Raw genomic sequence first — 26504 nt, 5'->3', positions numbered from 1 at the left:
ATTTTTCTTTAAAAGGGTATATTTCTTAGTTATTATTTAGTTTTTCTCTCCTCGATAAAACGGAGGCAATAGTTTTAAATATCTCAACAGCACGGCTGGGGGAAAAAACCGGCCGGGTTGCTATTTAACCAAAGGGGAGAAGAGGGGAGACCAAGGGCCCGGTGGCGGCTGGGCCCCGGCTTCATCCCAGCTCTGCCAGCAGGGCCCCCAGCCGGGCCAGGCTCTGCGCTCTGCCCCTGGGCTCCCCCCATCTGCCCCAGGGCCCCCTGGAGGGGCCAGCCCCTGCTGCCTCTCCCACAGGGCCTGTTCTCCAGACAGTTCCTGAAGGGCTATACTGGCTCACGTTGTAAGAAATTATGAAACATAACTTTCTCATTTTTTTCTTTTCATTAAAAAAATAAAATATTCAAGACTATCAGCTTCTCTTTTGCTTTGCTTTTCTTTCTTTTTTTATATAAAATATCAGCAAGCCGCAAAGAAAAAAAAAAAGATTGAAAATTAAAAATAAAAAAAATTAAAAAAAAAAAAAAGTGGGGTTGGGGGGAACACAAAGGAACATCATTGCTGAGGTAACTTCATACCTTGAGGTAGTTCACTTACACAGCACCGCCCGACTCGGCCTGCACGCCATGGTCGTCTTGTTGTTCCGGTTCTTGTTGCAATGTTGGGACGAGGGGAGCCCCCTGCGCGGGCCTCCCGTCCTCCCTTGCCAGCACACTTGATAGTATTGTCCAGGGTAGCTAAAGTGCATCACCCGGCTAATTATGCATTGACAGTCAATCAGAACAGTATTAGCAGGGGAGGCCTAACCTCATTTAACTGATGGCTGCTGTCCTCCGCATGGGCTAAACTTCCAACAGGATCTTATCGAGCCTAGTGAATTAATAAATTAAGCTTACCCTTATGTGCATAATGCAACTGGTACTCTGGATTTTTATTTTTCCTTTTGACACAATGGTTCATCATGCATGATGATTCATGGAGGCAGAAGCCACCAGTTAAATACTCCTCTGGGATAAAAACAGTACTCTCCAATCTACTGAATTTGCCAGATGACAGACTTTAGCTCAGGGTCGAGTCTGACGTCCCACCACCACTAAGGACCCAGCGCTGTGGTGGGGAGTGCCCTGCAGCCCCTGCTTCTGGGAACCAGCCTTTACGTGAACACGTGGGCTGGGGTGGGGGCACAGTGGCAAGCCTCGGGCCACTCAAGTCCTCCACGGAACTGAGACTTTATCAAGGGGACGTCGCGTCCCCTTGCCAGTGCTCACATCCAATCAATAAAATAGACTTTAAAAAAATAGAAAATCCGCCTGAGAATGACGGGAATCAGGGACAGTGGCGCGCCCCGACCCTGCTGTGTGTCGGCCCTACCTACGTGCACCTGCACGTGATGTGGGACCCTCCCCAGGGTGAGAGGGACATGGATGTGGTGGGGAATCCGGAAATTTCACTTGTGCCAATTTGTCTAGACAGTGACCTGGAAAACATCAGGCGCGAGGGTACTCCTTTTAAACGTGGATTACTCTGTTTCAATCAATCTTCTCCCCCTTCTTTATTCCTTGCTGTACCTATCGGTTGAGTGGAGAGAGACTCAATTCAGCTGCAGTTACTGATAGGTCTTCCCCATTGGGTCAATACTGTAGGCAAGGCAAGGCATGAGTTCCCATTTTTTTCTGGTACCAGTAAAGGTAAAGCAATCAGGGTGAACAGCGGAGGAGGTGGTTTGAGGGCTGGAAAAGGGGGTATTTCAATCAACTACCCAGGCAGGAGGAAGAAGGCTGGACAGATTTTTTAGGGTCAAGAAACAAACCATCCTTGAAGGCTGATTAAAACACCCCTCTGCGTGTTTTAAAAACCTGGAAGAAATTTTATTTCTCTTCCCACTAGGGTCAGACCCACCCTCTGGCAGGGTGGGGAGGGGCTGGGGCCTGGAGAACTTCCTTTAACAATCCACGTTTAAAAGCACCCTGAGCTAGAATTTCAATGGTGACACCCCTGGGGCTGGCGGTGTCGGGCCAATAGGTGGGGCGTGGGGGCCGAGAGATCAGGGTTCCTCCTCACCGGAGCATCTGTCTCGAGCAAGCGGGCAAACCTGATCTACAGCCCGGCCTGCCTGTCCCTGATCCCCACTCATTCTCAGGCCTGCCCGGGAGCGCACGCGCTGCGTTTCCGCCCGTGGTCCTGGAGTCGCTGGCACGGGAGGGGCGGCTCACTTCCTCCGCGCCTGCGCCTGGTTACTCTGCCCCTTCTGGTGCTGCTGCTTCACCTGCGCCAGGATGTCCCTGATCTTCCGCTGTGCCATCTGCAAGGGGGCGAGAGGGAGGGTGTGAGGCCACCCGTGCAGCCAGACTCCCGTGGATGCACAGAACAGGAGGCAAGGCAACAGGAAAACCGGGGCGCGGGGACCCCGAGCATCCACCGGACAATGCAGCAAGTGCAAGGGCCAAGGTGCAGCGAAAAACCAATTCACCAGGATTTACAAGCCAATGAAGGTGACACGCCTCTGAACCCAAACTGGAACCCCTGGGGTTTCTAGACAGAGGTATGGCACATGTTGTCCAAGCACCGTGAATTGAGAAACACCACACATCCAGCACTCACGTAAACACCCCGGGGAAAGGTGGGAAAAAGCCCAGTGGTGAACAGGCTCCACTGTGCAAGGGGCTGAAGCGGCGGAGGACCACCAGCACGGCCTCCCCAGACCCACACTGGTCTGCGTCTGATCCCCAGCTACCACTCCTGACGCCAGTTTCCTGCTAGTGCAGACTCCTGGGGGAGCGGAGGGGATGGCTTCTACACAGACCCCTGTCGCCCTTGTGGGAGACCTGGATTCAGTCCCCGGCCCAGTTCTGCACATTGCTGGCACCTGGGGGGCAAACCAGTGAATGGGAGCTCTTTCTCTGTGTCTCAGTTTTATAAGGGAAATGAACTGTAAGACGGGATTCACTATATAGAAATTGGTCAGTCTGTCTCCCCTCCATAAACTGAATGCTTGGTTTCTTGGTTAAAAAGAAAAGTGGAGGACGGGTGATGTGGCCCAATGGTTACGTCACCACTCGGGGCACCTGCAGGCCATACTGGTGCACCTGGGATCCAGCCCCAGCTACTTGGCTTCCACTGCAGCTTCCTGGTAAGGTGCACCCTATGCTCAAGCACTTGGGCCCCTGCCACCCACGTCAGAGACCCATATGGAGTTCCTACTCTTGACCTCAACCTGCCCCAGCCCTGGCTGTTTCTGGCATTTGGGGAATGAATCAGCAGATGTAGATCTCTGCCTCTCTCTCTCGAAGATAAATAAAAAATTTTAATGAGAATAATGGGCCTAGCTTGGGGAAAGAACGTGGAAATTGCTACTTGTCTAAACGCAGACTTCTCCATCAGCCCTGGCTTGACGATTTCTGTCGTTTTTGGCTCCCTTCCTCATTCTGATTAACCTGAAATGCCTGAGTGATTAATGCATACCCTGGCCCTGTGCTTCCTCAGCCGTGTCGCTGACCATGCAGACCGTGCAGGCCTGTGCCACGTGTGCCGCAGGCGCCCACACAGGGCTGCTGTGGCTCCCGAGACGTCTCTAGGGGTATTCAGAGAAAGCCGCTCTCCAGGGTCACATGGCAAGCAGGCTCTGTGGGGTTTGGCTCAGGGCCCTCTGGCAGCAAATCCCATGCTCCCGGTGTTGCACCAAGTGCACCGGGAGCCGAGGGCCAGGCTGGTGTGGGCAGCTCAGGCAGGCCTCAGCTTGCTATGCTTGGCTGTGCTCCATGAGTTGACAGCACTGCGCTCGGCATTCCCCACTGCCCCGTGCAGTTGGAACACTGGGGGACTTCAGATTTGAGGGAAACAACAGCAGCTGTCAATCACCCCCTCCCTGCCTCGCTGAGGTTTGGCAAAAACTTGAACCTGATACTGACTTCCCTTTCCAAGTTCTGGAAGTCTGCCCTGATGCTGGGCAGTGCAGAGACAAAGAATTCTGGGAAAGGGCTAGGAGGCAGAGCAATAGGAGCCAGGAAGGGAGCAGCCAAGTGTGCGTTTCTGTTGTTATCACCGCTCCCTGAGAGACTGGGTGATGGGCAACAGTACCCAGGGCAACAAGCACTTAGGGAGGGGCTGAGTTTTAGGGTTAAACAAAAGAAAGGACCTTTAGGATCTAATACACAACCTGTAACAGCTCCAACAGTTATGTACTGTCCAAGACAGAGGCGACCCAACAGCCTCCCATCCCACTCCCGTACCTCAAAGAGGTAGGCAGAGGGGGTGAGGCCACAGGACCGGTTCAAGGCCATCTGGTCAACCACCGAAGCTCAGGCTGCTCCCAACCCCCGGGGGGAAGCACTGTGCGCACCTGGCTGGCATAGAAGTGCCCGATGATCTTCACGATGACCTGGTCATTCTCATCAGGGGTCTGGTCTCGCGGCACCACCACCTCAGCGGCTGTCAAGTTCTGCAACTCGTTCACCTGGGAAGGGGGAGGTCAACAGGGGCTCAGGCTGCCAAGTGAGGAGGCAGGAGGCCGGAGCTGGGCTTAGGGAGCGGGATGAAGTGAAAGGGCAGATCGGGAGTGGTGGGGCTGAGCAGGCCGGCGGAGCAGGCGGCCGGAGCTGCAGGCTGAGGCCCAAAGCTTTCGCCACAGGCCGCACGTGAGCCTCACCGTTTTGCCACCTTTGCCAATGACCCGGCCGGCTGCCGAGGCTGGCACCCGTATGTGGGTCTCCAGTTTTACTTCCTCCTTTGGGCCAAAGAAGTTCTCCTCTTTCAGCTTGCCGTAGATTCTTCCCTGAGCCTGAGAAGAGGAGGAGACTGTCACTCAGGGCCATGCCGGTGAAGGAAGGAAGAGTCCCCGGGCTCCCGCCCACCCGAGGGAGGCCAACCAGGAAAGGTAGGTGACATGAGGTGCTCAGCTGGGCCACCTGCCCACATTCTGCCTGTCCCCCGCCCCCCTGCAACACTGCAGCCCCTGGCACCACACAGGGGCCTGGAAAGCTGTCCCAACCCTCTGTGCACACACAGGACAGGCCGAGCTCAGTGGCAGCTCCGTGGCTGCCAGTTCAGAAGTCCCACCAAAGGCCTTCCTTAGGGACCACAAAATGCCGAGCGGCAGCCCCCAGGAGGTGAAGTGAACAGAAATGAAGCTGGACACGGGGCAAGCACTGTGGCGTAGTAGGTTAAACCTCTGCCTGCAGTGCCTATATCCCGTTATGGGCGCCTGTTCGAGTCCCGGCTACTCCACTGCCCATCCGGCTCCTTGTTAATGGCCTGGGAAAGCAGCAGAGACCTGGAAGAAGCTCCTGGCTCCTCACTGGGCCAGCTCTGGCCATTGCAGCCATTTGGGAAGTGAGCCAGCAGACAGAAGACCTTTCTCTCTGTAACTCTACCTCTCAAATAAATAAATCTTTCAAAAAAGAGAAAGAAACAGCCAGATGCCAACACAAAAGCAGCTTGACTGAAGAGACTGAACGGTGCCCCTGCCCCTCCCATGGCCATGGGGAGCTGCGGGTCCCAGGATCCACATTCAGCTTAGAGAACCGAGATGATGACCTTGAACTGGGCCTCCGGGGGGCCGGTGATGATGACCATCCGGACTTTGGAGTCAGGGGTTTCCGGGGGAGCAATCTGTGAAACAGACAGCAATCAGAGAGGGGGGTCCCCTCTGGGAAGACCTCCTGCCTCGCCCACCCCTCCGGATCCCCTCCCGCTGCCCAGCCCGTGGACAGCAGGAGGGCAGGACAAGCCACTGGCAGGGGGTGGGAGTCTGGCTGCAGTGACGCTTCCTGGGCAGCGCGTCCCCGCCCCCTCCCCGTCCCGGTCTCTCGGGGAGTTTCAGGGACACAGGGATGATGAGCATCCACGAGAGGACATCGGCCACACCTCCACTAGGGACAGCCACAGCTGCTGCCCAGAGCTTTTAAGACCCCAGAAATCCCTGGATGGATTGAGGTTTGTGAAACTGATTTGGTGTCATGGTGGCACATTTGCTTCTCTCCCCCAGAACCCTGGAGCCAGGCCAGCAGCGGCCAGCAGCGGCCAGCAGCGGCGGGCAGCTCACCTTGATGGAGGCGCTGGCGAACCGTGAGAGCTGCTTGATGTGCTGCCCCTTCTTGCCGATGATGGCGCCCACCGCCTGGGCAGGAATGAACACCTGCACCACCTCCTGCTCGGGGGCCTGCTGCACCGACAGGAGACCTCGTTACCGAGGGGCTCAGAGGGGCAGAGCCCAGAAGCCCCTCCGCTCCCTTGCTGGGAATTCTCAAGGAGGAATGCATGCAAACACCCAATGGGCAACCTGGGCTGGCCAGGAGCACCGGCGGCTCCTTGGTTCTTCCTACGGCCCCAGGGCTAAAGGAGCCACCAGGGAAAAGCTGCCAGCACCCAGGGCAGCGTCCTCAGCCGGCTGCACCTGTGCAGGGCCTGTCCCACTTGCTGGGAGCGGCCCAGGAGGTGTCCCCTGAGACCCCGTGCTCTTGTCCCCGCCCCGCCCCCCACAACCTTCCTTCCGAGACCCAGGGGTCTCCTGTAGTCTGACCTTCCACCTACCATAAAGGAGCTGTAGGGAGCCGCCCCAGTGACGCTGCTTGGGGGTGGGGGGACCGCGCTGGACGAGGCTGGGAAGAGACCGACGGCAGCCAGGTTCAGGCCCGGGATCAGGTGGGACTGCAGCTGGGGAAGAATGAGGAAGATGTCAGCTCAGTGTGTGGCCCCCCGTGTATGGCTCTGGCCCAATCAGAAGGCCGAGGGTCTCCAGGGAAACTGAGCCCCTAAACGTGAGAATGACGAGCTTCTGCACAAAAACTTGACCTTGTGGTTTCCACACAACCTTGAGCACACTTCTGGTGTGGGGTTGTGAGTGATGTGACGTCCTCATCGCGCTACCAGGGACCAACTCCCACCAAAAAATCCATCGGAGGCCCTCCCTCTCCACTTGCTGACTCTGTTCCAACGTGCAGACCCTGGACTCCAAACCCTGTGTGTCAGGTCCCCCTAGGAGCATCAGGGACAGAGACCACCACCTTTGACTTCTGGGACCTGCTGGTTCTGAGTCATTTTGGCCATGTGCCCCACCCCAGCGCTCCTTTCAGAATCAGATGGAAAGCAGGGCCGGCACTGCGGCGAAGTGGGTTAAGTTACCACTTGCAATACCAGCATCCCACATCGGAGCGCTGGACTCCAGACCTGGCTGCCTTGTTTCCCATCCAGCTCCCTGATGATGCGCCTGGCAAAGCAGGGCAAGATGGCCCAGGTATCTGGGCCCTTGGAACTCAATGTGGGAGATGAGACTCAGATGGAGTTCTTGGTTCTAGGCTTTGACCTGGCCCAGCCCTGCCTGATGCAGCCATCTGGAGAGTGAACCAGAGGATGGAAGATCTCTCTCTCTCTCTCTGTGTCTCTCTCTGCCTTTCAAGTAAGTAAGTCTTAAGAAAAATATATAGGAACACGATTCTGGGGACAGACATTTGGCAGCCCAGCCACTGCCTAGGACTTCGTGTCCCATGTCAGAGTGTCTAGTTCAGATCCCGGCTCCACGCCTTTTCCCGGCTTCCTGCCAGTGCAGAGGCAGCAGGTGAGAGTGAGTACCGACATCCCTGCCACCCATATGCGAGACCCAGAGGCGGCGGTCCTGGGCTCCCGGCTTCCCCTGGCTGTTGCTGAGTCTCGGGGAGTCGCCCACACAGGGCCCTGCGGGGCACTCACGCTCATGGCGGCCACGTCGTTTTCATAGGCCTCTCGCACTTTCTTCATGATTTCCTGCTCGGCCCTGCAGCAGTTCTCGATGGCCCCTTTCACGGTGATGGTCCTCTCGGGGTTGTAGAGGGTCAGGTCCTGCAACCTGCAAGGAAGAGCACAGCGGGGTCAACCCCCACCCGCTGGCCAGCAGGCCCAGACGCCAGAACCGGGAGCTACAAGTCCAGCGTCTCAGTGGGCTGTGTAACTTCTGCCATATAATCCCGCCTCCAGCCTGGGGCGTCCCTGGTTGTCCCGGGGAGGGGCGGGGAGATGAGGTCTCCCACAGGAAGCCCCTCTACTTGCAACATGTGCAGTCCTGCCCAGGGCAGTGGGGTGGCAAGAGCGCAGCTCTCACGGCCGTTAAGAGAAGGACTCCTTGCACGTCCGCGACTGTTCTGCATCCAGTGTGGGGTGTGTGCCGGAAGGTCCCCCGCCCCTCCGGGACAGCGTCTTACGAGGAGATGGTGATTTTCGTCTCTGTGTCCTGCTCCACCTTCTTCAGGTTCCGCCCCTCCTTGCCGATGAGTCGGCCAACGAAGTTGTTGTGCGCCAGGATCTTCAGGGGGACCTCGTCAGCCCTGGGGAGGCGTGGGAACATGAGCGCCATCAGCGGTGGACACACAGACCCAACCATCGTGCCACGCCAGTGTGGGTTTCCCAGGACAAAATGCGAGAAGTGATGGCTCTGGGCCGGCACTGTGGCGTAGCGGGTAAAGGCGCCGCCTCAAATCTCAGCTACTCCACTTCTGATCCAGCTCTCTGCTATGGCCTAGGAAAGCAGTGGAAGACGGCCCAAGTGCTTGGGCCTCTGAGACCCAGGTGTGGCTCCTGGCTTTGGATCAGCACAGCTCCATCTGTTGCGGCCATCTGGGGAGTGAGCCAGTGGATGGAAGACCTCTCTCTCTGTCTCTCTGTGTCTGTCTCTGCTTCTCTGTAACTGTCTTTCAAATAAATGAATAAATATTTAAAAAGAAAAAAAAAACAAGGAGAAGTGATGGCTCAGCAGGCCCAGGTGGCTTTGCGACAGAGATATGGCGGTGAGGATGAGAGGTTGAGGGGGTTCAAGGACACTTGGGGTGCTGACTTCGTGGCACGGTGGTATAAGCCGCTGACGGGGACGACGGCAAGCTATCACAGTGCTGGAGTCCCGGCTGCCCAGCTTTGATCCAGCTTCCTGCGCGTGCACCCGGGGAAGGCAGCAGGTGCTGGCTCAGCCTCTGAGCCCGTTACTCACGTGGGAAATCCAAATGGAATTCCTGGCTCCTGGCTTCAACCTGGCACAGCCGCGGTTATTGCGAGCATTTGGGGAGCAAACCGGTGGGTAGAGATCCTTCCCTCTATGTGTCTCTCTCTCCTCTCTAAATCTTTCACTCTGCTTTTAAATAAATATTTCTTTAAATGTGTGACTTACTGTCTACGAACTGACCTCAATAATGCTGTAAAAAAGGCCAAAAGCGTAAATAAACATAGGAGTAATGAAGCACGCCTGCTGTTTTACTTTAACTTATTTCAAAAGCAGAGGCAGAGAGATCTCCCATCTGTGGCTTCACTCCCCGAACTGCCAGAGCTGGGCTCTGTGGAGTCAGGAGACCGGAACTCCATCCCGGTTTCCCACATGGACCCAGAGACCTGCGCCGCATTCATGAAGCTGGCGTGAGAAGTGGAGTCTGGGCTGGAACCCATTCCACTAGGAAGTGGGAACCCAATCAGCGTCTTAACCACAGCTCCAAGTGCCCTCGCCCTCCCCTCGTAACCAGGGAGAACGGAGACAACACAAACACCCATCAAGAACCAGGAGACTACTTAAGGGAGCACACACCAGCCCACTATGCCAAGGACAAAACGAGGTGTGTCCACAGGCTCCAGGACACGGGTGTTGGTACAGAGAGCGAAATGTGGACAGAACAACATACCTGGCATCACGTGATCTTCCGTGCCAGAACACCTGCGCACACACCCACACGCACCCCCCTGGGAGCACAGAATTTCTGGGAGACCCCACAGTGGGTCTAAGGAGGATTTCACTTAGTCTACGTCCCTGTCTCCAGGAATTCTGCACCAGGATCTGCGTGGGGAGAGGGGGCCCAGTCCCTGAGGCCCGGGAGGAGCAGGAGACTCACGTTTTGGTGTCTTTTGCCTCCTTATGCATGATCTCCAAGATCATCTTGCAGGCGGAGGAGCAGCCCTCGGGGGTGGAGTGGATGCTGATGGCCTTCTCGGCGGCGCCCGCGTTCTCCTTCCTGTGCACGTCTATCCTGAGCCGAGCAAGGGCAGAGCCCGTTAGTTCTCGCCAGCGACATCTGCTCTTCCCCTGCCCCCGACACAAAACCACACACTTCAGGAGTCCAAGGAACAGAACCTGTTCTTCTAGAAACAAGGCTGACACAAGGCAGCCCTGGGGGGCTGGCCTCGTGGTGCAGCAGGTTAAGCCGCTGATTGCGATGCTGCATCCCTGACCGAAGCACCGGCTGCTCCACTTCCAGTCCCTCTCCCTGTGAATGTGCCTGGGAAAGCAGCGGAGGATGACCCATGTGCTTGGGTCCCTGCCGCCCACACGGGAGGCCTGGATGGAGTAATGGGCTCCTAGCTTTGGCCTGGCCCAGCCCTGGCTGTTGTATCCATTTGGGAAGCGAATCAGCGGATGAAAGATCTCTCTATGTCTCTCTGTCTTTCAAAAAAATAAAAATAAATTATATCAATCATATATATATATATAAATCATATATACATAGAAAGAGATTTGAAAAGGGCCAAGGCAGGGCCAGAGAGAGAGCTGTGGCCAGCCTGTCTTTGCAGTGTCTGGATCCAGATACGGCTGGGTACAGAATGTCACGTATCACACAACACTGGCTCCATGTCCGCTGGAACACTGTGTGCCCCCCTCGAAACAACAGAAACAGCAGCCACCTTGTCCCCAGCTAAAAGTAGATACAGAATTTATGATGAGGAGGACTTAATGTGACCTGTTCTTTCCCACTGAGTACACTGATCAGCTATAAAGATTAGAGAAAGGAATTCAAAGGGGTGGAAAAGGAGGCAGGACATACACTGATGGCCTCTGACCAAGGGCCCTGCCTTTCGGGACAGACAGGCCAGCCCTGTGCCACCACTACGTGGTCGTGAAACCACCGACACCAGTACTGACTCCCCAGTGCCTCCTGCGACATCTCGCTGGTGGCGGTGCATGGCCAAGCCACTGGCACCCATGCTGCACCCCAGGCCCATTCTCCTTCCCCACCGGCCAGGCCCTCCCAGGGACCCCGAGGACCCAAGGGTGCAGGGCAACTTCTGCCTGAGTCCCGGCCGCTGTCCCCTGCCCCCTGCCCCCGGACTCACTTGGACTGAGTCTGCTTCGTGATGTTGCGGATGGTAGCACCCTCCTTGCCAATGATGGCGCCGACATACTGGGTGGGCACCAGGAGCCGAAGGGGGATGTCCACCTGCTGCTGCTTGGCAGGGGCCCCGGCCGCCACGGGCGAGCCCTGGCGGGGCTGACCCCGGGAGCCGAAGCCTCCACGGCGCCCGTTCTCGGGGCCCTGGGCTATCTGCTCGTCGGGAATGTAGGAGACCTTCAGGGCGTGGTTCTCCAGCTGGTGGCCATTCAGCTTCGTGATGGCTCTGGGGACAGAGGTAGAGGGGACCAGTCACTCCCCCACCATGCCAGTCATATCAGGTGCGCTCCTGGCGCAAAGCACTCTGGGGTACCCCAGCTGGGCACACACTGGGGGGATCCACTGCCCACCACTCCTGCCCTGGGCACCCTTCTGATCTAAACAGCCTGAGACACGGAGAAAGACATGGACTCGGTGACACCCAGCACGGGGCGGGGTGGGCGGTCAGTGGACTTCCAGGCCGGGAACAACCATGGATCTCCCAGGGCACTCCTGCCTTGGCTGCAGGACACACCACACACCTCAGGTGGCTCAAAAAAACCAGACTCCAAAAACTTAAAAAAAAAAAAAATCTGACTCTCTTAGAGCTGGCGCTGTGATGATGATGTAGCAGGTAAAACCGCCGCCTGCATCGCCGGCATCCCACGTGGGTATTGGTTCAAGTCCCGGCTGCTCCACTTCTGATCCAGCTCTCTGCTATGGCCTGGGAAAGCAGTAGAAAATTGCCCAAGTCCTTGGGCCCCTGCACCCACGTGGGAGACCGGGAAGAAGCTCCTGGCTCCTGGCTTTGGATCAGTGCAGCTCTGGCCATTGCAGCCAACTGGGGACTGAACCAGAGGATGGAAGACCTCTCTCTCTCTCTCTGCCTCTCCTCTCTCTGTGTGACTCTGCCTTTCAAATAAATAAATAAATCTTAAAAAAAAAAAAAAAGTTGACTCCCATTTTTGGACACAAGGGGCAGAGACACACAGTATGGCCAGGCTGCTCCCTGAGCCCACCGGCCCACGACCCGGCCAACGCCCAGCACGGCCCAGAACGCCTCGTCCCATCAGCTGTAGAGCAGGACGCTGGCTGGCGCCTGCCCCCCAGCCAGGTGTCTGTTTTCATCATTTCTGTGTCTGGTCTCGGGCAGGGGCCCAAATTCATGTTCTTGGGTGTGGATCTCACACTGCCCGGGGCGTCTGTCCAGCTGTCTTCCTAGCGCCTCTGCAAAGCCACGCGTTGGGGGTCCTGTTCTAGGTGCTCGTGCTGATGCTGCCAGCACCCTGCTGGGGTTACGGCAGCTCTGGGGTGAGCTTTGCGGTCTCCTCGCGAAGACGTCACAGTGATTCTGCCTCCCCTGCATCTCCTCACACTGAATGTCAGGAACAGCTTGTCAATCAGCCGAACTGTCCCGCCTCACAGGATTCACCAATGCGTTAAGATTTGGTTTCTCCATCGGTGGCACCTGATGCTTCTGATGAGTTAAGGAGACAGCGCAGCTGGCTAGCCAGGGGCACACCGGTGTCTCTGGGGGAGGGGAGATCTCTAAAACGGGACTGAACTAGCTTAGGGGGAGAGGGCCCGCACCCTCCGCTCCCCAGCCGCAGGCTAACTGGCAACCAGCAAGTGCAGATAGGAGGGGGGGGAAGGAGCCCGGGAGGCTCACAAAGCATCGCTAGGCTGGAAGAGGCAGCACTTTGAAGAAAACCGTCCAAAGCTAAAATGGGCCAAAACCTAGCGCAGGGTTGGCTGCAGGTAACAGGAGTTAATTCGCAAAAAGCATACTTCACCTGCGCAGTGGGTGCAGTTGAATTCGTCACCCGAAGGGCTGAGGAACTGACACTTGTGTGTCTGAGGGAACGGAACGGACCCTGCAAACGCACCTGCCAGGTTGGCCGCCGCCGCGGCAATATTTAAAATGTCTGCTTCGGCCGCGGAACAAATCCTTTCTAGGCCCGCAGCGCCCCTCGCCACCACTAGATGGCGACATCGTCACAGCAAAGGGCCCTGCGGGGCCCGGCAGATCTGGAAGAGGGTTTTCTCCCAGGATTTCCCACCTTTCCTGAACCTTGAGGTCCTCGAACAAAGGGCACACCCTGAACAAACCTTTTAGGACAGAGCCTGGGGACTGGCTGGGCCAGGATCAGGACCCCCGGTGGCGACCCCGCCGTCACCCTGTCCCAGCAGAGGAACCCGGTGCCCAGCACCCCACTTCAAGGCACTCACTGCCTGGTCTGCTCCCGGTTGGAGTAAGTGACGTTCACCACGGCCGTCTCGCTCTCGGTGTTCACTGGGAGAGAAAAGGGGCCAGGGTTAACAGGGCGACACCCACCCGCTCCCCCACGAACCCTCCAGCCTGGTCTTCCTATGTTCTGAGGTCGAGAAGGCATCTAGCAGACTGGGGAGGAGTTTATGAGACTGGAGCGGAAAGGCCAAACAAGCATACAAACAAACCAAGCATTTAGCCCCGTGGTTAGCGCACCCAGCTCACACTTCAAAATGCCTGGGCTGGGCCAGCTCTCTGCTGTGGCCAGGGAGTGCAGTGGAGGATGGCCCAAGTGCTTGGGCCCTGCACGCCGGCCGCAGCGGCCACTGGAGGGTGAACCAACGGCAAAGGAAGACCTTTCTCTCTGTCTCTCTCTCTCACTGTCCACTCTGCCTGTCAAAAATTAAAAAAAATAAATAAATAATAAAAAAATTGAACAAAATGCCTGGGCTGAATTCCTCACTCCTGACTCTAACTTCCTGGGAGGCAGCAGTGAGGGTCAAATGGCGCTCCCACCACCTACATGGGAGACTCAGATCGCGATCCTGCCCCGGCTTGGGCCCTAGCCAGGGGGCTGGTGTAGGCGTCTGGGTAGTAAACCAGCAGATGCGAGCTCTCTCCTCTCTTGCTCAGCCTCACATAGACATTTTTTCTTTCCCCTTGAAAGCCCCTTCACCAGAGCCGCTGGGAAGCCCAAAGTAACCTCCCTGACCGTCCCCACCCAGCCCACAGAGTGTGTAACCAGGAGTGCAGCTGCTACGTCAGTGAACACCTGCCCCACACGGGCACCCCACCTAGGAAACAGACGTACCCTTGGAAAGTTAAACTAGTTAAAAATCAACACACTGGGTGAGACGAGCAGTTTGCAGAAGCAAACACCCAGGATACGGCTCAGAGAACACCCCGCTGCACGCGAGGGCTGTGCATCGTGCAGGAACCCAGCAGCCGCAGCGTGCTGGGGTGCTGCGCCCCGGTGGCCCGGTTCCACACGAGTGGCGGCGGCATGGAAGGGGCAAAGCATCGACCTGCATCTTCTGCAGGTGAATATTCCCAACAGCGCACCTGGCCGCAGCGTTCGGACTCCAGCCAGCAGTCCCATCAGGATCCTCAGCGCTGTTGGTTTTCACCGGATCCCCCACATACCAGGGTATTTCAAAGCATCCACAGCAAAAACCGAAAGATCACTTCAGGGGCTGAGCTTCTGGCACACAGTTAAGATGCTGCTTAGGGGGCCGGCGCTGTGGCATAGCAGCTGAAGCCACCGCCTGCAGTGCCGGCATCCCATATGGGCATTGGTTTGGGACCTGGCTGCCCCACTTCCCATCCAGCTCTCTGCTATGGCCTAGGAAAGCAGTGGAAGATGGCCCAGGTCCTTGGGTCCTTGCACCTGCATAGGAGACCTGGAGGAGGCTCCTGGCTCCTGGCTTTGGATCAGCACAGCTCCAGCCATTGTGACCAACTGGGGAGTGAACCAGCAGATGGAACAACTCCCCCCTCGCCTCTCCTTTCTCTGTGCAACTCTGACTTTCAAATAGATAGATAAATCTAAAAAAAAAAAAAAAAAAAAAAAAAAAAAAAAAAAAATGCTACCTGAGACATGCACGTTGCAAACTGGAATACCCAGCGTTCGAATCCCAACTCCACGTCCAACTCCAGCCTCCTATTAAAGGGCACCCTGGACGGCAGCAGGTGACACAAGCACCTAGACCCTCACCACTAGCCTGGGAAACCCACACTGAGTCCCAGGTCCCTGGCTCCAGCCTGGCCAAGCCCAGCTGCTGCAGGCCATGTGAGATCTCTCTCCCTCTCTGTCACTTTGCCTTTCAAATAAATAAAATAAACAGAATTTCAAGTAACTCAGCCACATAGTTCTCGTTTCAGCAAGCTTTATCCTGTCTTACACAGCAGTGTCTTGTGAAGCTGGGCGCCCTGCTCCAAGCCCCTGGCGATCCCCCTGCTCAGCTCAGCCACCTCCAGGGCAAAGGCTCCCCCCCAGGAGTAACCTGCCAAGGCCTGGGGTGCAGAGTGCCACCCCCAGGAGAGGCGGAGACAGAAAGCACCATAAGTAAGCAAATCCTCTCCGAGACCACAAAGTGCTCGGTGCTACGGAGAGGTGGGCACCTGGATCGAGAGGGCGAGGCAGAGCAGGGCAGACAGAATGACCTCCCACGCAAGGGGACAGTGGCACAGCCTTGAGGACCTTCCCTGTTCTACTGTCCCACAAAACCCAGCCCCTCCCTACTCTCCTCTGCAGGCGGCAGGCACCCCCACCGCACTGCTCCCTGGCTAAGCTCCTGTGCACGGCTCCTGCCCCCTGGCCACAGCGCGATCACACTATTTGTCCCGGAGTAACTCATTAATCCGCACTGTGAGTCCCAGGCACTGGGCTGCAGTGGGTTCGGCTGTGTCTGGCAAACACAAGACACCTGCTTCGCAGACCCCCCCCACTCCTGTGGGCAGGCGAAGACTCGATCATTCACAGTCGCTCGTCACGTGCACCCCACGAAGAGCTGAGCTGGGCATTTCAATCCTGGGCCAAGCGATTACCCACTTATTGCTTTGAAGATCTTCAAATCTAAACTATCTTGCCTAAAGACCACCTTACAGTGAGCCAAACCACTCCCTATTTTATTTAGACTCTCTGTTTCTGAAAAGAACTCGTAATCCTAATAACAGAGAAAACTCAGGAATCCTAGCAAACTTTTTAGAACGTTAAATTTCCTTATTATTTTTCCTTTTGAGAACCCACTCTTTTTAAAGAAGAAATCTTTAGATAAATCTTTAGATTTAGACTGCCAGTCAGACTACATCTTCTGCATTTTCATTAATTGACCAAAGACCTATGGAGCTGCCAACCAGAGTTTTAAAAAAAAAAGGAGCCTGTGGACAATCCACCCCCTAAAACAAGAAACACGGGGGCTTTGAGGGTCAGAGGGTGGCCCGCTTGGGTGGAACACACAATTTCCATTCTTACACTGCGCCTGGGACCCTGGACTGTTTCCACCTCGGTCGGCTGAGAGCCTGGGCACCACCCCAGCACAGGAAATGCCTGGCTCCAGGGAGAGCCCGAGGGGTGGAATGGGGGTCCCTGCGTCACTGCTTCCCACTCTGCATCACTCCAGCTGCTTGTCCGTCTGTCTGTCTTCCCTAGGGACCCCAGGGCGATCTGGAGCTGATCACTGGAAGTGAAGTCCAGATCCCCCAAGCCCCACCCACGCCCACCCACGCCCACCCAGCGAGGCCCGGCGCCCGCTCTCACCTTGCTCGCAGTTCTCTACGGTGCCGTACTGAGCCAGCAGGCTGTCCAGCACCTGCGGGGTGGAGAAGACAGGGACTGAGCGCCCAGAACCCTCGCCAGGCGGCCACCCAGCAGCCCACACACACCCAAAGCACTCAGGAAGTCGCAGAGCGGTAAGAACTGGGCATCGCCTGTCCGTCTGCCCTTCCCAGGTGCTAGGGCTGCTGTCCACACCGGCCAGGGGCCAGCGGGCCTGCAGCTGTGCCTGCGGGGCCTCCTGGAAGCACACCTGGTAGTGTGCACAGAAGCACCCTCTCGCCTCCCTGGCGATGCACACCGAAGGGAGACCAGAAAGAGCGCCAGTGAGGGAGGAGACACCCCCCAACCAAGCCTGGCCCAGGGGACACGTGCCAGCCTGGCCCCCCAAAGTAACTCAGGTCTCCACTACCTCCCCGGCCCCACCCCCACCACTGAGTGCTTCCCCAGGACACTCACTTCCCATCGGAGCTGGGGTGGAATATTCCGGATTTGGATCTTCCGACTCCTGAAATTAAAGAGGGAACAGAGTTAGATCTGGCGGGGTAGCGCCCTACGTTGCCCTGTCCCAGTTCTCGGCTCCCTTTGCTGGAGAAAAGCTCAGCACTGAGGAATGATGACCTTTAGGAAAGGAGACCGGGGCATCTTGCTGGAAAAGACCAAAATCAACGTCACAGCCACGGAGACAAACACGGATGTGTTGTGGAGTAGCAGCCACCCAATTTGAGCGCCGGTTCAAGTCCGACTGTTCCACTTCTGATCCAGCTCCCTGCTAATACACCTGGGAAGGCACCAGAAGATGGCCCCAGTGCCTAGGCCCCTGCCATACACAGGGGAGACCTAGGCGGAGTTCCAGCCTCCTGGATTTGCCCTGACCCAGCCCTGGCTGTTGTGGCCATTTGGGGAGTGAGCCAGCCAATGGAAGATCACGCTCTCGCTCTCTCTCCCTCTCCCTCACCCCCCAGTGTGTGTACCTCTGCCGGTCAAATAAAATAATCTTAAAAAAAAAAAAAAAAAAAAAAACAACCACACACACAATGGCTTGTTTCCCTCACGATTTAGCTTGTCTCACTTCTTCATTCAGTAGGCACCTGTCACCACAACCCTGGGCTAGGCGCTAGCATCGCACACTGAGTAAGGCATTATTAATTAATCTGACAACTATTTAAGTGGCACCTACTTCCTGCCCAACCTTGTTGCACATACTAGGGACACACGACAAACAAAAAAGTGCCTGGCCCGGGGCACTCACAACCAACCCTGGGAGATGACCACATGCACACACTAGAGGGGTGCGAGGGCAGAGGTCAGGCCCTGGGCACAGGGACAGATTCAAACCACAGCCTAGCACTGATCTTAAAAGATGACTCCCTTTTTTCCCTCTGGTAGCCATGGCCGGAGTGGCAGTGGCCAAAATGAAGTTCAAGCCCTCTGACTTCTCATGGGAGCAAGAACTGAAAAAGGCATTTCCATGCCGTTTCCCACGTGGGCCTGAAGGCTCTGTCATCCCCTCTTTCCAAGGGCCAAGGCAGAAGTGCAGCACGCCATCCGTGCCCATCGGATGGACAATGGAACGTGCTCCAGGCGCACAGGAAGAAACACTTCGTCTTTGTTCAACGGGTGTGGTGGGGAAAGGCCAGTGGCACAGCTGTCCACGTGGGCATCCACCCCAGCAAGGCGGTGACCACTAGGGCTAAAGCCGGACAAAAACTAAACAGACCCTCAGACAGAAAGCCAAGTCTCACCAAGTAGGAAAGGAGAAGGGGGGCCGGCGCCGTGGCTCAATAGGCTAATCCTCCAGCTAGCTGCGCCGGCACACCGGGTTCTAGTCCCGGTCGGGGTGCCGGATTCTGTCCCGGTTGCCCCTCTTCCAGGCCAGCTCTCTGCTATGGCCCAGGAGTGCAGTGGAGTATGGCCCAAGTGCTTGGGCCCTGCACCCCATGGGAGACCAGGAGAAGCACCTGGCGGCGGCGGCCATTGGAGGGTGAACCAACGGCAAAAGGAAGACCTTTCTCTCTGTCTCTCTCTCTCACTGTTCACGCTGCCTGTCAAAAAAAAAAAAAAAAAAAAAAAAGGAAAGGAAAGGAGAAGGGCACATATAAGGAAGAAACCACTGAGGAGATGCAAGAATAAATAATCTTATATACGAACGTTCACTAGAAACTGCTGAAATAAAAAAAAAATTTTCAGCTTCTCTGAGGCATTTGAAAGACAGGGATCACGCCTACCCCGGGCAGCAGGTGGTGGTAGACAGTATTTATAAGGAGCTTAGGGGTGAGAACAGAGGCTCAGCCTAACTGTAGCTGCATTTGTGGATAACCGCCGTGGGACAGTCCATGGTGACCACACCTCTGCCCCTCCTGCCACTGAACCGGCGGCTTCTTCTCATCTTCCAGAGGCTTCTACCAACGTGGCCGTCCCTGAAGGCTCTCAGCTTCACTGCTGACCCCCGGCACCGCCTCACCACTCCAATCAATGCCCTCATCCCCGGGTTGAAGACAGTAGATTGACTCGATGTGCAGGTCAATGGTGTTTAAGTGTTTGTGTTTCTGGGATCATGAACTTCACACAGGGACAAGGTCCGAGAGAATTCTAGCAGCCTGAAGGAACGCTGAGAGAAAGTCTGGCTCCAACCCTTCACCTGTCCAGGGCAGGAGTCCCTACCAGAGGCTCAACACGGACGTGTCAGCTCTCGCTCACTCCGGGCCAGGGGTGGGTGGGTGCTGGGTCCACTGCTCACGGGCTGACCTTGGCTGTCCTGAGCCGGTTCACCCACATCACCCCTACGAGCTGTAAAATGTAGACCGGAGGTCCCTGAGAGCCTTCTCGCTCTGCAGTTAGTACTGAGTGTGCACAGTCTTATCCGTGAAGCTCATTTTGGAAAAATCTCTTCCCCGGAATGAAAGAACTTGGGGAATGGAGGGGAAAAGCAGTAACGTGGAGAAGAAAGCGCCAAAGTGGGTCTTTGCAGCTCTCTCGTTCAGGTGGGTCATGAACTTGACCTGCACTAAATAGTAAGGATGAGAAACCAAGGCGGTTCCAGGCTCTCAGCCCCACCAGGCAACCTGGTGATTCAGGCTCACTTCGCCAAATCAAGGTTGAAAATGCAGGAATCCTCCCGTGAAAGTCGAAGGGGTGGAGGACTGGGGAAAAGGAAGTGATTATTCACCATTGGAGGACTGAGCACAGGGGTAGCTCAGGCCCCAGCCACTGCCCTCCAGGAAACTGTCCTCAATCAAGGGCAGCCTAGGGACTAAGGGGCTAAAGCAACCCCAATGCTGGAGCCCAGTCTGAAGTTCGCTCTTTCAAGCTGGTCCCTTAGCACCATCAAGATCGAAGCTCCCCTCTCTCCCTTCAAACGGTTTTAGGGGCCTTTTCTTCAGGGAGGGGATGGGGGGAGAAGGGGGTGGTGGTGAAATCAAATCTCTGCTGGGATGTTAATCCATATCCTGAAAGCAATGGCAGTCAGATCGTCTGGAATGTCTGGAATGTTCCAGGAGAGGGAGGGGGAGGAGGGCAGGGCCCCTCAACCAATGAAAGCAGAGACCTCCTGGCAGCCCTCCCCCACCCCTTTAGGGCACACACCCCACCCTGGGAACGCACTCCAGGCCCCTCCCAGGCCTCCTTTCGGCAGAGCCCCCAGCCCAGATTAAAACGCCACCGGGAGGGCCTGGGAGAAGGGCGGCCGCGGGGACCCTCTGTGTGTTAAGCCCTTGGCCTGGTTTCTATTAAGAGTGATGCTACCTAATGTCTTTCAGCCCGCAGCACAGGGCAGTGCTGAGAACTGCAACCCGGGCTCTCCTCCTGGGGACCCCCTGGGAAACTCACTCACTCCACAAACATTTATACAAGGTCTCCTGTGGGCTGGGCTAGGGGAATCCAGGCGGAAGCTAGGAGCACCCTAACTGGGCGCCTCTTCCCTCTGTCTGCGCCGTGGGGAGGCAATGCTGATAACTCCTGCACCCCCGTTACCTACCCTCCCAGGGTGCCTGGTTTGAGGGTCCCTGCTCCACACCCTCACCCGCCGCGGCCCGCTCCCCTGGGATTCCAGCTTCCTGCTAATGTGCACCCTGGGAGGCAGCAGGTGCCACCTCCTGTAGTTGGTTGCTGCCACCCACGTGGGAGACCCAGACTGAGTTCCAGGTTCCCGGCTTGAACTTGGCCCAGCCTTAGCTTTCTGCAGGTATTGGGGAATCAGAGATGAAAGCTCTCTCTCTCTCTCTCCCCTCCACCCCAGTGTGTAATGAATTTAAAAAAAAAAAAATTTTAAATACATAAAGTATGTGAAGGGGCCAGCGTTGAGGCAAAGCAGGTAAAGCTGTTGCCTGCAGTGCAGGCATCCCATATGGCTGCCAGTTCTAGTCCCAGCTGCTCCACTTCCGATCCAGCTCTCTGCTATGGCCTGGGAGAGCAGTAGAAGATGGCCCAGGTCCTTGGGCTCCTGCACCCGCGTGGGAGACCCGGAAGAAGCTCCTGGCTCCTGACTGGTGCAGCTCTGGCCGTCACGGCCATTTGGCGAATGAACCAGGGGATGGAAGACCTCTCTCTGCCTCCCTATAACTCTGCCTTTCAAATAAATAAATATATAAAGGAGAGGGGAGGGGAGGGGAGGGGGGAGGGGAAGGGAGGGGAGGGGAGGAGAGGAGGGGAGAGTGAGTGCTCAGTCCATGACTGTCAGAGGTGCTCAGTGGATAAAATGTTAAAATACTTCAGAAAGTGAGTGGGAATTAGAATTAAAAAATCTAAAAACTTTGGGGAGTGAACCAGCAGATGGAAGACCACTTTCTCTCTCTCTCTCTAACTCTGCCTTTCAAATAAATAAATCTTTAAAAAAAAAAAAACAACTTTGGGTTGCCACTGTGGTGTAGTAGGCTAAGCCTCCTCTGCTGGCATCGCCCATATGCTGGTTCATGTTCCCACTGCTTCTGTTCTGATCCAGCTCTCTGCTATGGTCTGGGAAGGCAGTGGAGGAGAATGGCCCAAGTGCTTGAGCCCCTGCATCCATGTGGGAGACCCCAAAGAAGCTCTGGGTTTCTGGTTTCAGCTCAGCTCAGCTCCAGCCGTTGCTGCCATTTGGGTAATGAACCGGCAGATGGAAGACCTCTCTCCTCTCTGTCTCTTCCTCTGTCTGTAACTCTACTGCTCAAATAAATAAATAAAATATTTTTTAAAAAAAGGTTTAAAAAGTTTAAAAACTTTGAAATCCATGCATAGGGGTTAGGAAAAAAAAAAAAAGTCCACTGCCTGGAGTCCCACCCTCCCGGGGACCTACCCAGCTCGGCCTCTGGGAACAGGGCACTCAGGGCGCTATCAGCAAGTTCTGTGCCCCTGCAGGGCCCAGACGAACACCCACTGTTCAAAGCAGCCAAGAGAACCCACCAAGGTTCTCGGACTACCCCCACCCGCCACTGTCTGAAGAACCTGTGGACTACAGCATGGAACTGCCAGCCCCGGGCCACAAAGGCAAGGACTCGGCCACGCCTGCCCGGGGTGCCTGCCTGCACCAATGCTTCCCGTGCTCCACCTGCCCTGACAGATCCGTGGCACCTGCGGAAGAGCCACCTCTCCACGCCATGCTAGGCAGGGGGTACCAGGGCAACAGGGCCTGTGTCGCCGTTCAGGGGACAGCAGAGGGGGCTCAGGGAGAGAGGAAGAGGTTGCAAAGGCAGGGGAGCTAAGTGTGGGAAAGGGGACACTTTGAAAGCTCTCCAGCCCTCCACACGCAGGGTCAGGAGTGCCACTTCCCTGTCTGGGAAGCACAAGAGGCCGCAGTGGGGGCCAAGCCAGGAACTCACAGCGAGGAAGGAGCGCCAACCCCAGATCAGCCCAGAGACTCATCTCGCGGAACCCTCTCGGTACTCACGGAGGGGTTCCCAGGGCTCGGTTTCTCTAGGGCAATTGGATATCACGTCCACATCCCATAGCAAATAAGAGCCAGGGCCACGATGCGAGCGCTTTGCACTGTCCCTGTGCTGCCTTTTGGACAGGACAAAGAAGCCAAAAGGCCCCAGGGAAAGTGCTGTCACCTTAGGTGTGAGAGCAAATTAAAGGCACGGAGTTCCTGCAACAGAGTGAGCCCTGGGCCTGCCATGTGGGTGTTGATGCTCAATCAGAAAAAAAAAAAGAAATCCCACGTGTAAATCTTCAGCCATTAACTTCCTTTTCCTATGACTGCCTTAACTGAAGAGTGATTCTGACACATTGAACACCCACTAGGTATCTGATGGCATTAACACAGCATTGTTAAGATCGTCTGATTGTGAAGCTCTTCTATTTCCCAAATACATACACATGAACTATGTGGATAAAAATGAGACACTGGGGCCGGCACTGTGGTGCAGCAGGTAAAGCTGCAGGTAAAGGTATCCCATATGGACGTCAGTTCGAGTCCCGGCTGCTCCTCTTGCGATCCAGCTCTCTGCTATGGCCTGGGAAAGCAGTGGAAGATGGCCCAAGTCCTTGGGCTTCTTTCTGTACCCATGTGGGAGACCCAGAGGAAGCTCTTGGCTCCAGGCTTCGGATCGGCCCAGCTCTGGCTGTTGCAGCCTACTGGGGGGTGAACCAGCAGTCCGCCTCTCCTTCTCTCTCTGTGCAACTCTGACTTTCAAATAAAAATAAATAAATCTTAAAGAAAACAAGAGACACTTTGGATTCGCTTCAACGTAACCAGGGGATGTGTTGCAACTGCAGCAGTTGCCACTCGGTGGTTCACGGGCAGCTCATTACACTGTCCCTCTTCTATGTGGATATTTCTTTCCACAATAAAACAGCTGAAACACAAACAGAAGCACCACAGGCAATTCCAGCTCACCCAGTTCTGAAGTCATCGAAGGTTCCGAATTAACAGAAACTACTCTAGGCGAATGAGGTTTTTCCTATGGCTGTTTTCTTAGCAAGAATCCAGAACCTGGCTAGCTTACGGGGGAGCATGAGGCAGCCAGGAACTTGGGATGGGCACCCCGGGACAGGACCCCACTCAGAATGAGGCCTCCCGGGAAGAAGTGGTGCACACTAGGAACAGGACCTCTAGGTCTCAAGGAGGCTGGGCAAGACCCCCGGGAAGCAAAGCTTCTAATCCTCTACAGAAGTGGGCTCTCCCTTTTGAGGGGACAGTACCCTCTTCAACCTCAGTGCAGCCTCACCCTTCCCTCCGATAAAGCAGGGTGGGCAAGCCAGCAGAAGGAGCAGGGTGGCAGCAGTTTTTCACACTCTCATCAAGCTGCGGGGAGGGCAGGCCCCCAGGGCCCCTGCCCTGGGCCACTCCTACACTTTCCTGCCTGGTAGAAGCAGGAGCTGAAGATCTCTGCCTTCCTCCTTCACTTCCACCCCTCCCCAAGGCCAGGCTTCTGGCTCCCCGTGTGGTCTAGGGCGAGCCACACCTCCAACTCTCAGGAGCAGTAAGAGGAGCCAGCTTTCTGGGCCCTGTGGCCCCAGACAGGGATCAGGCCTTGTCTACCTAGGAGGGAGCTGCTCTTTTTTTTTTTTTTTTTTTTTTAATTTTTATTTATTTGACAGAGACAGAGAGAAAGGTCTTCCTTCCATTAGGTCACTCCCCAAATGGTTGCTACGGCTGGCGCTAAGCCAGGATCCGGGTACCTCCTCTTGGTCTCCCATGCGGGTGCAGGGCCCAAGCACTTGGGCCATCCTCCACTGCCTTTCCGGGCCACAGCAGAGAGCTGGACTGAAAGAGGAACAAATGGGACTAGTACCCAGAGCCCCAACTGGGACTAGAACCCAGGGTGCTGGCGCCGCAGGTAGAGGATGAACCACAGTGAGCCAGCCAGTCTTCATTGTTTTTAAAGAATGTGAAGCAAAAGCACGCTAACAGTCTGCACACAATTTCATGAGAGGTAAAGATCGTCAAAAAACAAAGCTGGGGGGCAGGCAATTGGCACAGTGGTTAGGGCCACTTGGGACAGCCGAATCCCATTTAGAGGCGCCCGGGTTTCAGTCTTCGCTTCCTGCTAATGGGGGCCCTGAAAGACAGATGATGACCACCAAGGACTTCAGCTGTTCGGTGTTTTGTTTTTAAGATTTATTTACTTGAAAGGCGTAGTTACAAGTAGGGGGAGACAGGGAGAGAAGTCTTCCATCTGCTGACTCACTCCCCAAATGGTCCCAACAGCCAGAGCTGAGCCAGGAGCCAGGAGCTTCTTCTGGGTCTCCCACGTGACTTGGGCCATCTTCCACTGCTTTCCCAGGCCATAGCAGAGAGCTGGATCAGAAGTGGAACAGCCAGGACTCGAACCGGCGCCCATATGGGAGGCCAGCACTGCAGGTGGATGCTTAACCTTCTACGCTATGGCGGTGCCGGCCTCTCAAGGGCTTCAGTTCTTGCCATCCATGTGAGAGACTCAGATTTGAATCTTGGGTTCCTGGCTTGGGCCTGGACCAGCCTCAGCTATTGCAAGCAAGGAGAGTGAACCAGTAGATGGAAGTTGATCATCTCTCTGATTTTCAAAAATTTTTAAAAAAGCTTTTTTTAAAAAAGAAAACAAAGCTAGGCTGGGGCAACCCCCAGGATGCTGGGAAAGAGCGCGCACAGGATGATGCAAGCCCACAGCAACGCACCATGCTCCCGTGGTCTACCAGGCACTGACTTCTACTTGGCGGTCAAGAGGCTGCCTGCCATGACTTCCCTCCGGATTTCTGGCAAGAGTCCAGCTGCTGGAGCTATTTATTCCACAGATGTTATCTTGGCAGTTACTACGTACTGGGCTTACGCTGTCCACTGTGACAGCCACTAACTGCATGTGACTACTAAGCGCCTGTTATGTGACCGGCCCAGATGAGGAACTGATTTTTGTCATTTGCATTTAACTTCGTTCACACTTAACTTCTTCACCTGCTCAATTCTATGTAATCCAAGTGCCAGCTGAGGATTTCTAACAAAATCCTTAGCCTCTGCATGTTGAGGGACTGCAAATGTAAAATAAAATACATACCGGTCCTCTCCCCAACTATATGGCAAAACAGCTCATAATTATTTATATGGAGCGCCTGTTGGGAAGATAATCTTTCTTACATGCCGAGAGATGGACCTTTCAAAGTCATTTTACCCGCTTCCCCTTCAACGCGGTGCGTGGAGACTTAAAGCTCACTAATGTGGTTCACGCTGCTTTTCCGCCGGGCGGTGCTGCGCGCTGCACTCCATGCAAGGCAGGGCACAGGGGACAGGCAGGCACCGCTGTCCCGGAGCTTCCAGTCCAGCACGGGATCCCCACTGGGTCGGGCTGGGTGGAAAAGCCAGGACTGACCGAGGAGTGGAGGACGGCTGTCCACCGGCCCCTCCCCGCACAAGTGGACGATCTGCTGACTCGTCAAAAGAGGGTCCCCCGGGGCTGACGCCACGTAGAGGAGCCCTCTTACCAAAGCAGGCCCCCTCCCGGCTGCTTCCCTTCGCTGGAAGTCCTAAGTGCCAGCTCCTGAGATCACCACTCAGCCCTTCCTCCTCTCCACCCCGCCTCCTCATCCCTACATACAGGATGGAAAAGCAGCAGCAGCAGAAAAAAAAAAAAAAAAAAAAAAAAAAAGAATCGTCCAGGAGAAGTTCCGAAGGGGGCGGGCCTGGCACGCTTCAGGCAGGGCAGTAGCTGAGAAAGGGGGCGGGGCCGGGAGGGAGGAGGAGCTGGCCCGGTGCCCAGGGCTCTGTGCCAGGCTGATCCAGGGGCAGGGCCGCCAGACAGGGAGGCCATCGGGTGGCTTGTGGACAGGGGTAAAGGCTGGAAAACGCTCAGCTACCGGGAGGTGTGGGACCAGGCAGAGCAGATGCCACCACTGGAGACGAAAGCCAGAGTGTGGGAGGCGGGGGCACCCCTGGAATGCACCCGTGACTTGGTTCACACGGTCCCTGAAGTAAATCTGTGTGGTG

The 26504-nt window shown here is 55.8% G+C and overlaps 1 protein-coding gene across 2 annotated transcripts in view; it reads right to left on the bottom strand.

Annotated features, from left to right (window-relative positions):
* Positions 1-1847: 1847 nt before the first annotated feature.
* The window catches only part of IGF2BP1 (insulin like growth factor 2 mRNA binding protein 1), a 40797-nt gene continuing 16140 nt past the window's right edge, over positions 1848-26504 (bottom strand). The window contains exons 3-15 of one of the 2 annotated variants that reach the window (XM_051824873.2): positions 17093-17141; positions 16619-16670; positions 13320-13383; positions 11056-11337; positions 9840-9974; positions 8175-8297; positions 7687-7822; positions 6532-6654; positions 6044-6160; positions 5536-5610; positions 4649-4780; positions 4343-4456; positions 1848-2305 (exon numbers count right to left, since the gene is read on the bottom strand). In XM_051824873.2, the coding sequence (XP_051680833.1) occupies positions 2213-2305; positions 4343-4456; positions 4649-4780; positions 5536-5610; positions 6044-6160; positions 6532-6654; positions 7687-7822; positions 8175-8297; positions 9840-9974; positions 11056-11337; positions 13320-13383; positions 16619-16670; positions 17093-17141 (1495 nt within the window). In that variant the 3' untranslated portion in view covers positions 1848-2212. Of the gene's footprint in view, positions 2306-4342; positions 4457-4648; positions 4781-5535; positions 5611-6043; positions 6164-6531; positions 6655-7686; positions 7823-8174; positions 8298-9839; positions 9975-11055; positions 11338-13319; positions 13384-16618; positions 16671-17092; positions 17142-26504 lie in introns of both variants that reach the window. The other variant, XM_002719116.5, reaches the window with a different exon arrangement.

This window comes from Oryctolagus cuniculus, chromosome 17 (assembly GCF_964237555.1).
Source record: "Oryctolagus cuniculus chromosome 17, mOryCun1.1, whole genome shotgun sequence".
In the NCBI taxonomy this organism is placed as follows: domain Eukaryota; kingdom Metazoa; phylum Chordata; class Mammalia; order Lagomorpha; family Leporidae; genus Oryctolagus; species Oryctolagus cuniculus.
This window is presented reverse-complemented; position numbering and strand designations above follow the sequence as displayed.